Source organism: Sardina pilchardus, chromosome 24 (genome assembly GCF_963854185.1).
Source record: "Sardina pilchardus chromosome 24, fSarPil1.1, whole genome shotgun sequence".
NCBI classification, from domain to species: Eukaryota; Metazoa; Chordata; class Actinopteri; order Clupeiformes; family Clupeidae; genus Sardina; species Sardina pilchardus.
This window is the reverse complement of record NC_085017.1, coordinates 5,782,936-5,795,435: the sequence shown is the minus strand read 5'-3', so window position 1 is coordinate 5,795,435 and position 12,500 is coordinate 5,782,936. Positions and strand designations below refer to the sequence as shown.

Genomic DNA, 12,500 nt, shown 5'->3' with positions numbered 1-12,500 from the left:
CGGGACACCCAAACACTGTCCCGGGACACCCAAACACTGTCCCGAGACACTAGACACTGTCCCGGGACACCTAAGCACTGTCCCGGGACACCCAGACACTGTCCCGGGACACCCAAGCACTGTCCCGGGACACCCAGACACTGTCCCGGGACACCTAAGCACAGTCCCGGGACACCCAAACACTGTCCCGAGACACTAGACACTGTCCCGGGACACCTAAGCACTGTCCCGGGACACCCAAGCACTGTCCCGGGACACCCAGACACTGTCCCGGGACACCTAAGCACTGTCCCAGGACACCCAGACACTGTCCCGGGACACCCAAGCACTGTCCCGGGACACCCAAACACTGTCCCGAGACACTAGACACTGTCCCGGGACACCTACGCACTGTCCCGGGACACCCAGACACTGTCCCGGGACACCCAAACACTGTCCCGAGACACTAGACACTGTCCCGGGACACCTAAGCACTGTCCCGGGACACCCAGACACTGTCCCGGGACACCTAAGCACTGTCCCGGGACACCCAAGCACTGTCCCGGGACACCCAGACACTGTCCTGGGACACCTAAGCACTGTCCCGGGACACCCAGACACTGTCCCGGGACACCCAAGCACTGTCCCGGGACACCCAGACACTGTCCCGGGACACCTAAGCACTGTCCCGGGACACCCAAACACTGTCCCGAGACACTAGACACTGTCCCGGGACACCTACGCACTGTCCCGGGACACCTAAGCACTGTCCCGGGACACCCAAACACTGTCCCGAGACACTAGACACTGTCCCGGGACACCTACGCACTGTCCCGGGACACCCAGACACTGTCCCGGGACACCCAAACACTGTCCCGAGACACTAGACACTGTCCCGGGACACCTAAGCACTGTCCCGGGACACCCAGACACTGTCCCGGGACACCCGAGCACTGTCCCGAGACACTAGACACTGTCCCGGGACACCTAAGCACTGTCCCGGGACACCCAGACACTGTCCCGGGACACCTAAGCACTGTCCCGGGACACTAGACACTGTCCCGGGACACCTAAGCACTGTCCCGGGACACCCAAACACTGTCCCGAGACACTAGACACTGTCCCGGGACACCTACGCACTGTCCCGGGACACCCAGACACTGTCCCGGGACACCTAAACACTGTCCCGGGACACCCAGACACTGTCCCGAGACACTAGACACTGTCCCGGGACACCTAAGCACTGTCCCGGGACACCCAGACACTGTCCCGGGACACCCGAGCACTGTCCCGGGACACCCAAACACTGTCCCGAGACACTAGACACTGTCCCGGGACACCTAAGCACTGTCCCGGGACACCCAGACACTGTCCCGGGACACCTAAGCACTGTCTCGGGACACCCAAGCACTGTCCCAAGACTAGACGCCGTCTTGGGACAGCCAAGTACTGTCCCTGGACACCCTCAATGTCACGGCCATAAGACACTGCCCTGCCACTCCCAACCACTTTCCCAGACATCCAGTCACCTCTGCAGAAAGCTGTCTTGCCACACTGATACCAGAGAATAGGCTGTCCTACGACAGTGCTAACACCTAAACTCCATTGGCACCTAAGTGTGACCGAAGACACTAGACACTGTCCCGGGACACCTGAGCACTAAGTTAGATTAATTTCTCTTCCAAACAAAATTAAGTGCATTTTTATGTAGGCCTATAAGGGTTTTCTAAAAGCCCCTTCCCATAAAATGATAATTATTATGTTTATTTGTATAGAACCCCTGGCGTGTAGTCATAGTATCTTTTCACTTTGTATGCTGTATGTTTGCCTAAATTAATAATTAATTTGCATCAACAAACACGTCACTGATTTCAAAGGTTCCGTGCCCTCCCCCCATTTCTCCCAATTAGTCCGGGAGCCAAATGCCATAATTTAGGTGAACCTGGCTTTGTCGGTTAAAGTTTTTTTTTTTGCAGAATCTAGTAGACTAGGGGTACCTCTTTAAGATTTAAGAGGGTGCCCGGTGATATCCCTTGGGCAATTTCATATATTAAGCCTTTATTGTCCAATGTGTTGACTATAAGGCGGATATACTACAGGTGAATAGGGTAAAAAAATGAACAAGCAGATATCACTATGAAACTTCACCAGTTGATTACTTAGATCAATATGAAAAATAAATGTATTACAAGTTTTCTGAAATGTAATGTTTGAATATGCAAATTAGGTATGATGTAATTAAATATGCGCTGATTTGCATAAACGTAAAAAGATCAAATCTGAACATTGGACAAAGCCAGCTTAAATTTTTTTCTTTTCATTTTGTTGACATAAGAGATGAAAAGTATTTTAGAGAGGGAATTATGGATATCTCATTTAGTTATTCAGTAAATCAGAAAATACTATACCAGCCTTTAAGAAATCCATTTTCGCCATGTTTTTTGGAATAAAATGTCATGTAAATCAGGTTAAGAATCATATATCAACAAACCCCTCTGCAAAATCCTTCTAAACATGGTTAGGTATAAGACTGAAAAGTTTGGTGTATGTAGATGCTTGTGAAGTGGAGATTTTGTTCTCCGAGTGAGAGAGGAAACTCATCCATATCCGCCTTATATTCAACACATTGGACAAGAAAGGCTTAATATACAAAATTGCCCAAGGGATATCACCGGGCACCCTCTTAAATCTTAAAGAGGTACACCTACTCTACTAGATTCAGCAAAAAAAAAAACTTTAACCAACAAAACCAGGTCTGACCTGGGTTGGTTGCAACCTGACCCCATGGCTTAGTGACTGGTCTGGTCTGCCAAAAGCTCACGAGAACCTTAAAGGAACACTTCACTTTTGTTGGTTAAAGTTTTTTTTTTTGCTGAATCTAGTAGAGTAGGTGTACCTCTTTAAGATTTAAGAGGGTGCCCGGTGATATCCCTTGGGCAATTTTGTATATTAAGCCTTTCTTGTCCAATGTGTTGAATATAAGGCGGATATGGATGAGTTTCCTCTCTCACTCGGAGAACAAAATCTCCACTTCACAAGCATCTACATACACCAAACTTTTCAGTCTTATACCTAACCATGTTTAGAAGGTTTTTGCAGAGGGGTTTGTTGATATATTATTCTTAGCCTGATTTACATGACATTTTATTCCAAAAAACATGGCGAAAATGGATTTTTTAAAGGCTGGTATAGTATTTTCTGATTTACTGAATAACTAAATGAGATATCCATAATTCCCTCTCTAAAATACTTTTCATCTCTTATGTCAACAAAATGAAAAGAAAAAAATTGAAACTGGCTTTATCCAATGTTCAGATTTGATCTTTTTACGTTTATGCAAATCAGCGCATATTTAATTACATCATACCTAATTTGCATATTCAAACATTACATTTCAGAAAACTTGTAATACATTTATTTTTCATATTGATCTAAGTAATCAACTGGTGAAGTTTCATAGTGATATCTGCTTGTTATTTTTTTTACCCTATTCACCTGTAGTATATCCGCCTTATAGTCAACACATTGGACAATAAAGGCTTAATATACGAAATTGCCCAAGGGATATCACCGGGCACCCTCTTAAATCTTAAAGAGGTACCCCTAGTCTACTAGATTCTGCAAAAAAAAAAAACTTTAACCGACAAAGCCAGGTCTGACCCCATGGCTCCCTGACTAAATGGTTTCTCCTTCATCACGCAATACGAAAGTTATCATAGTGACAGAACAGCTGACTGCAGAAGTGTCAGTGGTGCGCCCGCTTCGGATGTTATCAGTCCATTGAATGGGCGTTATCAATCGTAATCAGCCTCATAGTTATGGGTTAGAAGGCGCCATCTCCGCCTTCTAGCAGGTTCAGAAGGCTGTTATCACACATTCGCATGGTTGACCACGATACAAACACATTAGGATCCCAGAATCCAATCAGAAATCAGAAACGGAAATTACCGAGCAGTGACGAAGTAAAACGAAGAATTCAAATCGGGGAAAGGAAGTGAGCTGTGTTTCGTTGCGTTGTTATTATATTGAATTGTGCATTTGCAAAAGTGATGAAATCGGGGGGAAAAAATGGTAGCCTACGCCATATATTACCCTGCACCGTATTGTTTGGTTGCTCATCTGGTTTATTCAGGTTTTTCATCTGGTTTATAAATGCATGCATTTCATATTGATTTGTGCATTTGCAAAACTTTAGATCGGGAAAAAATGTCAGACTACGCCACATTACCCAGCACCGTATTGTTTGGTTGCTCATCTGGTTTATTCATTGCCTAGAAATCTAGACGCTCCCTAGCGGCCAAAAATATTTTTGCCTAGCGGGATGGTCTAGGGTCGCACCGTTGAGGACAAGCCTGCGCTAGGCTCGAGTTCAGCCTAGACAATCAGAACGCTCTATCTGTGTACAGAGTCCTTGAGCCCGCCTTAGCTCACCTTCGGCTTCCGATAAGATGCCAGGGGGCTGGACCATGCGTCCTCGTTCGACGAGTTAGGTTTGAGACCGTATCGCACAACCATAGAGAAAAACAAAAGTTGGATGAGGCTAACGAAGCGTGCTCGTTTGAATCGGCTTTGGAAGAGTTAGACTTGGGCTTTTCTTTGAAGTTTGAGCAGAAAGAAGCACTCAAGTCATTCGTTTTAAAGAAGGATGTATTTGCCGTTTTGCCGACCGGCTACGATTGGTCACAAATGCTGGCCTATTACATGCAGAGGCAGTTTGAAAGACAACTGTTCATCCCACCCACAGGCTTCAACTCTGACAATGGTCCGACCCCAAACTATACATGTCTGTGTAGTTTGGCTTGCCAGGCTAGTTTATTCAGGCTTTTATGTCTAATAAATGGCTTGATTGCATGGTAATTTTGCTAGCAATGAAGTTGAATTAACATTACATAATTGGGCAAATCTGTCAATGCAAGGTAGGCCTACATAATTTATAACTAATACTATTGATACTATGAAATTCATTCATATTATTATAGGGTGTTGCAGGGATTGATATGGTGCTTGCTATGCTAAATACAAAATCCCAACACCCAAAAAACTACCACCACTCAAAAATATAGTCGTAATGGTGATGTCATCCTGACCTATGGTCCTCTCAAGCACACAGAAGGGAGGAATATAACTTGTAACTTAAATCGCATTCACACCCCAAGCGTTCAAAGGGTATTACAGCTTAAATCACATCTACACTCCTCAGGCTTTCCAACAATATATGATTTAGGCTACTTCAGATGAGCTATGCTTATATTACACCCAAAAAACTACCAACACTCAAAAATATACGTCAGTCTTACCGGTGATGTCATCCTCGCATATGGTCTTCTCAAACACAAAGAAGGGTGGAATATAACTTATTACAGCTTAAATCACATCTACACTCCTCAAGCTTTCCAACAATATATGATTTAGGCTACTTCAGATGAGCTATGCTTATATTACACCCAAAAAACTACCAACACTCAAAAATATATGTCAGTCTTAACGGCCATCTCCACCTTCTTGCAGGTTCAGAAGGCTGTTATCCCTCCATTGAATTGGCATTATCAATCGTAATCAGCCCCATAGGTATGGGTTAGAAGGGGCCAGCCATCCGAACCTGCTAGAAGGTGGAGATGGCCCCTTAACCCATACCTATGTAGCTGTAATAAGTTATATTCCACCCTTCTTTGTGCTTGAGAAGACCATAGGTCAGGATGACATCACCGTTACGACTGACGTATATTTTTGAGTGGTGGTAATTTTTTGGGTGTTGGGATTTTGTATTTAGCATAGCAAGCACCATATCAATCCCTGCAACACCCTATAATAATCTGAATGAATTTCATAGTATTGTAGCGTGTCTAAGTTCTTAAAAAGACTTGTGTGAGTTGGGCTCCTACATCATGTACATGTCAAGAGTTGTGGCGTGGCTGTGGCCGACAACAGTCATTATTAAAAGTACCGGTTTGTGATAAACTGTCTCGTCATTGACACGGGACGTTACAGTATCAATAGTATTAGTTATAAGTTATTAGAGTGCATGAAAAATGCACTCTATTGTTATTCCAACTATTCTTATTATTATTCTTCAACGCTTTTTGTGCGTTTAATGGTTATGGTTATGGTTATGGTTATTTAGCAGACGCCTTTGTCCAAAGCGACATACAAATAAATAACAATACAATTAAATAACAGTGAACAATTACAAAAAGGGAGAATAGCAATATTATCAATAAAACAATCAATTAAGCACTAACCTAATGAGAAATAAATGCAACTTCAACGGTTTAACTTTGAAACTTCATTCAAACTGTGTCACATAGATCTTACTTCGGTGACTTGGGCTTTGTACTTTTCAACTTTGTAACTTTTATACTTTTTAAACTATTTAATTAAAGGTATACTATGTAGGATTGGCGATTTCATCGCCGGTTTCGCTTTCACTTTTCATTTTCGCTCGTTTTATGCTTGCATATTTCTCTGCAGAGCTTCCCCTACAGCTTTAGCGTGTATATTTGACAAAACTCCTCAATCGGTCAGTCTGCCGTGCCTTTTCATGAGACTTTACATGACACTTCCTGGAGTAGAGCATGGGTGCGTGCCCGGGGTCTCCTGAAGTTGCAAGTGTGGTTTTACCGCTACAGACCACTAGAGCGGCCAAAAAAAACACCGTTCGACCGGTAATGACTCATTTAATCATATATAACAGTATGGAACAAATTGATTAACTGAAAAACGTTGCATAGTATCCACGATATTCCGCAGCCAACAATGGGGGTCGCCATGACATCGAGACGGTTTTCTATTTCCGGCGAAGCTGCATTGTATCTGTTTTAACGTGACGGTTTACGGTGCTAAACATATCATAACGCATATAAAAGTCAACTTTTATATTTTATATCGGTTATATGTGATGCAGTATATACATGCTGAGGGCAGAATTGTCAACATTTCGAACGAAATCTAAGTTGAGGCATAACCTAGTTTGCTATGGAGAACGCACATGTTAACAGAATGAACGGAAGTTGAAAACAGTATCGTAACCATCGCAACGATACATATTTCCGGGTTGAGGAAAGAGGTGGATACCTTTAAAACTATCAAAATTTCCCCATAGACTTAACATTGTGATTATGACATCACCGATTAGAATCCTATGCCAGAACTCTCTCTCCCAGGCTTTTAGAATCCTATGCCAGAACTCTCAGGCTTCTAGAATCCTACTGTATGCCAGAACTCTCTCTCTCAAGCCGCCTTCACATTGGCACAGTAGATACGGCTGCGAAACGGCCGGAAGTCATGCATTTCCTATGGAGATTCGCAGACCGTATGCGAATGGGTCCGTACAGTGCGGTGCGAAAAAAATCGGGTCCGTTGGTCATCCGCATGCGTTAAAAAAATTGAACTCGTACGACAGCAACGGACGGTTCCTATCCGAAGGAAGTTAGCGTTGCTATGGTACTGATAAACAAATTGAATATCTATCTTTTATAATGTCATATTACATGCTTTTAAACGATAAAGTTTAAAACAAAAGTCATCGAAAAGGAACGTGTATGATCCATAGTGGTGCACAAGCCCATCTTGTGAAAAATAAAATGAACGGTTGATGTAAAATAAATAATTATTTCCAAACGAAGTTTTTTGTCATGTCACTGTCTTACATGGTCTCTTAACACTATTAGGGCAGTTAGACAATTAATTTAGAAATAAAATAGCACTATTGTACATTTTACTCCCAAACTCGAAAAGCCTCCGACACTTCCAACGGTCAAGTCCGACGTCCGACGGGGGAGCACTGCGAATTACGGAGTGCCAATGTGAAGGCGGCTTCAGGCTTTAAATATGCAGTCTGGCTCTAATAAGACTACAGATCCTATTCAACTGTTCCCTGTGCCCAAAACTGTTTCAAAATAAAAATCCTCACTACCATAATTCACTATCAAATCATTCAACCATTTAAACTACTCAACTATTTAACTGTTCAGCCATTTTAACTGTCAGTTGTCATCAGCTATTTAAACTGCTCAACTATTTATACTCAACTATTTAACTGTTTGGCTATTCCAACTGTCCGTTTTCATCAACTATGACTCCCTCCAACTGTTTCTACTGCCTGAAACTAAATTCACTATTAAATAATTAAACTATCTAAACTACTCAACTATTTAACTATTTGGCTATTCCAACTGTCCGTTTTCATCAACTATGACTCCCTCCAACTGTTTCTACTGCCTGAAACTAAATTCACTATTAATTAATTCAACTATTTAAACTACTCAACTATTTAACTGTTTGGCTATTCCAACTGTCAGTTTGCATCAACTATGACTCCCTCCAACTGTTTCTACTGCCTGAAACTGTTTCAAAATAAAAGTCCTCACTAAAACAATTCACTATTAATTAATATTTATTTAAACTATTCAACTATTTAACTTTTCAGCCATTCTAACTGTCAGTTGTCATCAACTATGACTCCCTCCAACAGTTTCTACTGCCTGAAACTGTTTCTTGATGAAAGTCCTTACTTCAATTATTCACAATTAAAGAATTAAACATTTAAACTACTTTTACTACATTTATTACTACTTTAAACGAATTAATCAACTGTTCAGCCATTTTAACTGCCAGTTGTCTTCAACTATGACTACCACCACTTATTTCCTCTGCCCACAACTGTTTCAAAATAAGTCATCAGTGCCATAATTCCGTATTTAATAATTTAACTATTTAAACTATGCAACTATTTAACTCATTTAGCTCAACTATTTGAACTAGCCTACTCAACTGTTTAACTTTTTGCCCATTCCAACTGTTAATTGTCATCAACTATGACTCCCATCAACCTTTTTTCTACTTCACCTCTATCTTTGTGCTTGAATGATATTTAAAACATTATCTAACAATATTTTGCAGAAATGTTTACATTTTCATGCACTCGTAATTCCCTGGAATTGCTTTCTCTAGTTTTATTTATTAGACCTAAAAGCCTGAATAAACCAGATGAGCAACCAAACAATACGGTGCAGGGTAATAATATATGGCGTAGGCTACAATTTTTTCTCCGATTTCATCAGTTTTGCAAATGCACAAATCAATATAATAACAACGCAACGAAACGCAGCTCACTTCCTTTCCCCGATTTGAATTCTTTGTTTTACTTCGTCACTGCTCGGTAATTTCCGTTTCTGATTTCTGATTGAATTCTGGGATCCTAATGTGTTTGTATCGTGGTCAACCATGCGAATGCGTGATAACAGCCTTCTGAACCTGCTAGAAGGTGGAGATGGCGCCTTCTAACCCATAACTATGAGGCTGATTACGATTGATAACGCCCATTCAATGGACTGATAACGTCCGAGGCGGGCGCACCACTGACACTTCTGCAGTCAGCTGTTCTGTCACTATGATAACTTTCGCGTTGCATGATGAAGGAGAAACCATTGGGAGAAATGGGGGGAGGGCACGGAACCTCTGAAATCAGTGACGTGTTTGTTGATGCAAATTAATTATTAATTTAGGCAAACATACAGCAAACAAAGTGAAAAGATACAATGACTACACGCCAGGGGTTCTATACAAATAAACATTTAATAATTATCATTTTATGGGAAGGGGCTTTTAGAAAACCCTTAGAGGCCTACATAAAAATGCACTTAATTTTGGACAGTGTCTGGGTGTCCCGAGACAGTGCTTTGGTGTCCAGGGACACTGTCTGGGTGTCCCGGGAAAGTGCTTAGGTGTCCTAGGACAGTGTCTAGTGTCTCGGGACAGTACTTGGGTGTCTCGGGACAGTGTCTGGGTGTCCCGGGACAGTGCTTAGGTGTCCCGGGACAGTGGCTGGGTGTCCCGGGACAGTGCTTAGGTGTCCCGGGACAGTGTCTAGTGTCTCGGGACAGTGCTTAGGTGTCCCGGGACAGTGTCTAGTGTCTCGGGACAGTGTTTGGGTGTCCCGGGACAGTGCTCGGGTGTCCCGGGACAGTGTCTGGGTGTTCCGGGACAGTGCTTAGGTGTCCCGGGACAGTGTCTGGGTGTGCCGGGACAGTGTTTGGGTGTCCCGGGACAGTGCTTAGGTGTCCCGGGACAGTGTCTGGGTGTCCCGGGACAGTGCGTAGGTGTCCCGGGACAGTATCTAGTGTCCCGGGACAGTGTCTAGTGTCTCGGGACAGTGTTTGGGTGTCCCGGGACAGTGTCTAGTGTCTCGGGACAGTGCTTGGGTGTCCTGGGACAGTGCTCGGGTGTCCCGGGACAGTGTCTTGGTGTCCCGGGACAGTGTCTGGGTGTCACGGGACAGTGCTTAGGTGTCCCGGGACAGTGTCTAGTGTCTCGGGACAGTGCTCGGGTGTCCCGGGACAGTGTCTGGGTGTCCCGGGACAGTGTCTAGTGTCTCGGGACAGTGTCTGGGTGTCCCGGGACAGTGCTTGGGTGTCCCGGGACAGTGCTTAGGTGTCCCGGGACAGTGTCTGGGTGTCCCGGGACAGTGCGTAGGTGTCCCGGGACAGTGTCTAGTGTCCCGGGACAGTGTCTGGGTGTCTCGGGACAGTGTTTGGGTGTCCCGGGACAGTGCTTAGGTGTCCCGGGACAGTGTCTAGTGTCTCGGGACAGTGCTTAGGTGTCCCGGGACAGTGTCTGGGTGTCCCGGGACAGTGTCTAGTGTGCCGGGACAGTGTTTGGGTGTCCCGGGACAGTGCTTAGGTGTCCCGGGACAGTGCTTAGGTGTCCCGGGACAGTGTCTGGGTGTCCCGGGACAGTGCGTAGGTGTCCCGGGACAGTGTCTAGTGTCCCGGGACAGTGTCTAGTGTCTCGGGACAGTGTTTGGGTGTCCCGGGACAGTGCTTAGGTGTCCCGGGACAGTGTCTGGGTGTCCCGGGACAGTGCTTAGGTGTCCCGGGACAGTGTCTAGTGTCTCGGGACAGTGCTTGGGTGTCCTGGGACAGTGCTCGGGTGTCCCGGGACAGTGTCTGGGTGTCCCGGGACAGTGTCTGGGTGTCACGGGACAGTGCTTAGGTGTCCCGGGACAGTGTCTAGTGTCTCGGGACAGTGTCTGGGTGTCCCGGGACAGTGCTTAGCTGTCCCGGGACAGTGCTTGGGTGTCCCGGGACAGTCCACAGGCCACCAGCAACAGTACAGTACAGTTATTGCTCTAACTGCCTCTCAAAAATTCTTCAGTGTTGCTTTGTGTACATGTGCGTGTGTGTGTGTATGTGTGTCTGTGTGCATGCGTGTGTGTGTATGTGTGTGTGTGTGTGTGCGTGCGTGCGTGTGTTTGTGTGAGGTAAGTGACTCACCTGGGCGTGGGCGAGTCCAGGCGGTGCTCTGAGGGTGTGTGGCGGAGCTCCATGCAGGGAGGCTGCAGCCATGCTGACGTAGGTGTTGTGCATGCCCAGTAGGGGGTGCTGGTGAGCCGCATGTTGGGGGGAGAGGGGCACCCCGGGGGGGCAGGACAGGGGGGGTGGGGGTGGCTGGGGCAACTGCTGCGGTCGGAAGTGGGTGGGCATTGGGGGGAACTGGGCAAACTGCTGCTGCTGCTGCTGGGGCAACTGTTGATGTTGTTGCTGGGGCAACTGCTGATGTTGTTGTTGCTGGGGCAACTGCTGATGTTGTTGCTGGGGCACCTGCTGATGTTGTTGTTGCTGGGGCAAATGCTGATGTTGTTGCTGGGGCAACTGCTGATGTTGTTGTTGTTGCTGGGGCAACTGCAGATGTTGTTGTTGTTGCTGGGGCAACTGTTGATGTTGTTGCTGGGGAAACTGTTGCTGCTGCTGGGGACCGGGCCTCTGCTGGGTGGCAGGGTGGGCTGAGCCAGGCGTGGGCCGAGGGGCCTGCTGGGGCTGGAGATGCTGAGGGAACAGGGGGTGCCCTGCCTGCATGGGGGGGAAACTCGGCTGAGGGTGGAGGTTCTGGTGGTGGTTCTGGTGATGGAGGTTCTGGTGGTAGGGGTGTGGGTGTGGGTGGGGGTGGGGGTTGGGCTGGTGGCGTGCGGGCTGAGAGGGAGGTCGGCGCAGGGGGTCCTGGGGGGGCTGCAGGGGGGGGAAGTGGCCCATGTGTGGGGTGGACGGGGGCTTTGGCCAGGGGGGTATCTGTCCCCAAGCCTGCTGGGCCGGGGAGGGCTGGGGGGGTTGACCGGGGAGGGTCTGGGGGGGCTTGGGTTGGCCCACGGGCTGGACTCCCTGCACGGGCTGTGAGGGCTGCATGGGCAACACCGGCTGCACTGGACGAGACGACCACGCTCTCTGCTCACCGGCGCCACGCGGCACGCCCTCCTTTGCCACCTCTGGAGAAAGAGGCACACACACACACACACACATAGGAGATCACTTACAGCAATTCAGAAGGAACACACACACACACACACACACACACACACACACACACACACACACGTACACACACACATACACACACAGGAGATCACTTACAGGAATTCAGAAGGAATAAAGGACAGAAACAGAGACTGCAGAGAAGAAGGCAGGGCATGGAGAAGTGTTCAATATCCCTTATCCACTCACAAACTTCTGCTGATGGTTCAGACTCAGTGC

General features: G+C 46.4%; 1 protein-coding gene across 1 annotated transcript in view; it reads right to left on the bottom strand.

The window, feature by feature from the left end:
* The window catches only part of LOC134073111 (ataxin-2 homolog), a 30,386-nt gene that overhangs the window by 11,861 nt on the left and 6,025 nt on the right, over nt 1-12,500 (bottom strand). Inside the window, exons 4-5 of the mRNA XM_062530093.1 lie at nt 11,826-12,235; nt 11,250-11,678 (exon numbers count right to left, since the gene is read on the bottom strand). Coding sequence (XP_062386077.1) covers nt 11,250-11,678; nt 11,826-12,235 — 839 coding nt within the window. The remainder of the gene's footprint in view (nt 1-11,249; nt 11,679-11,825; nt 12,236-12,500) is intronic.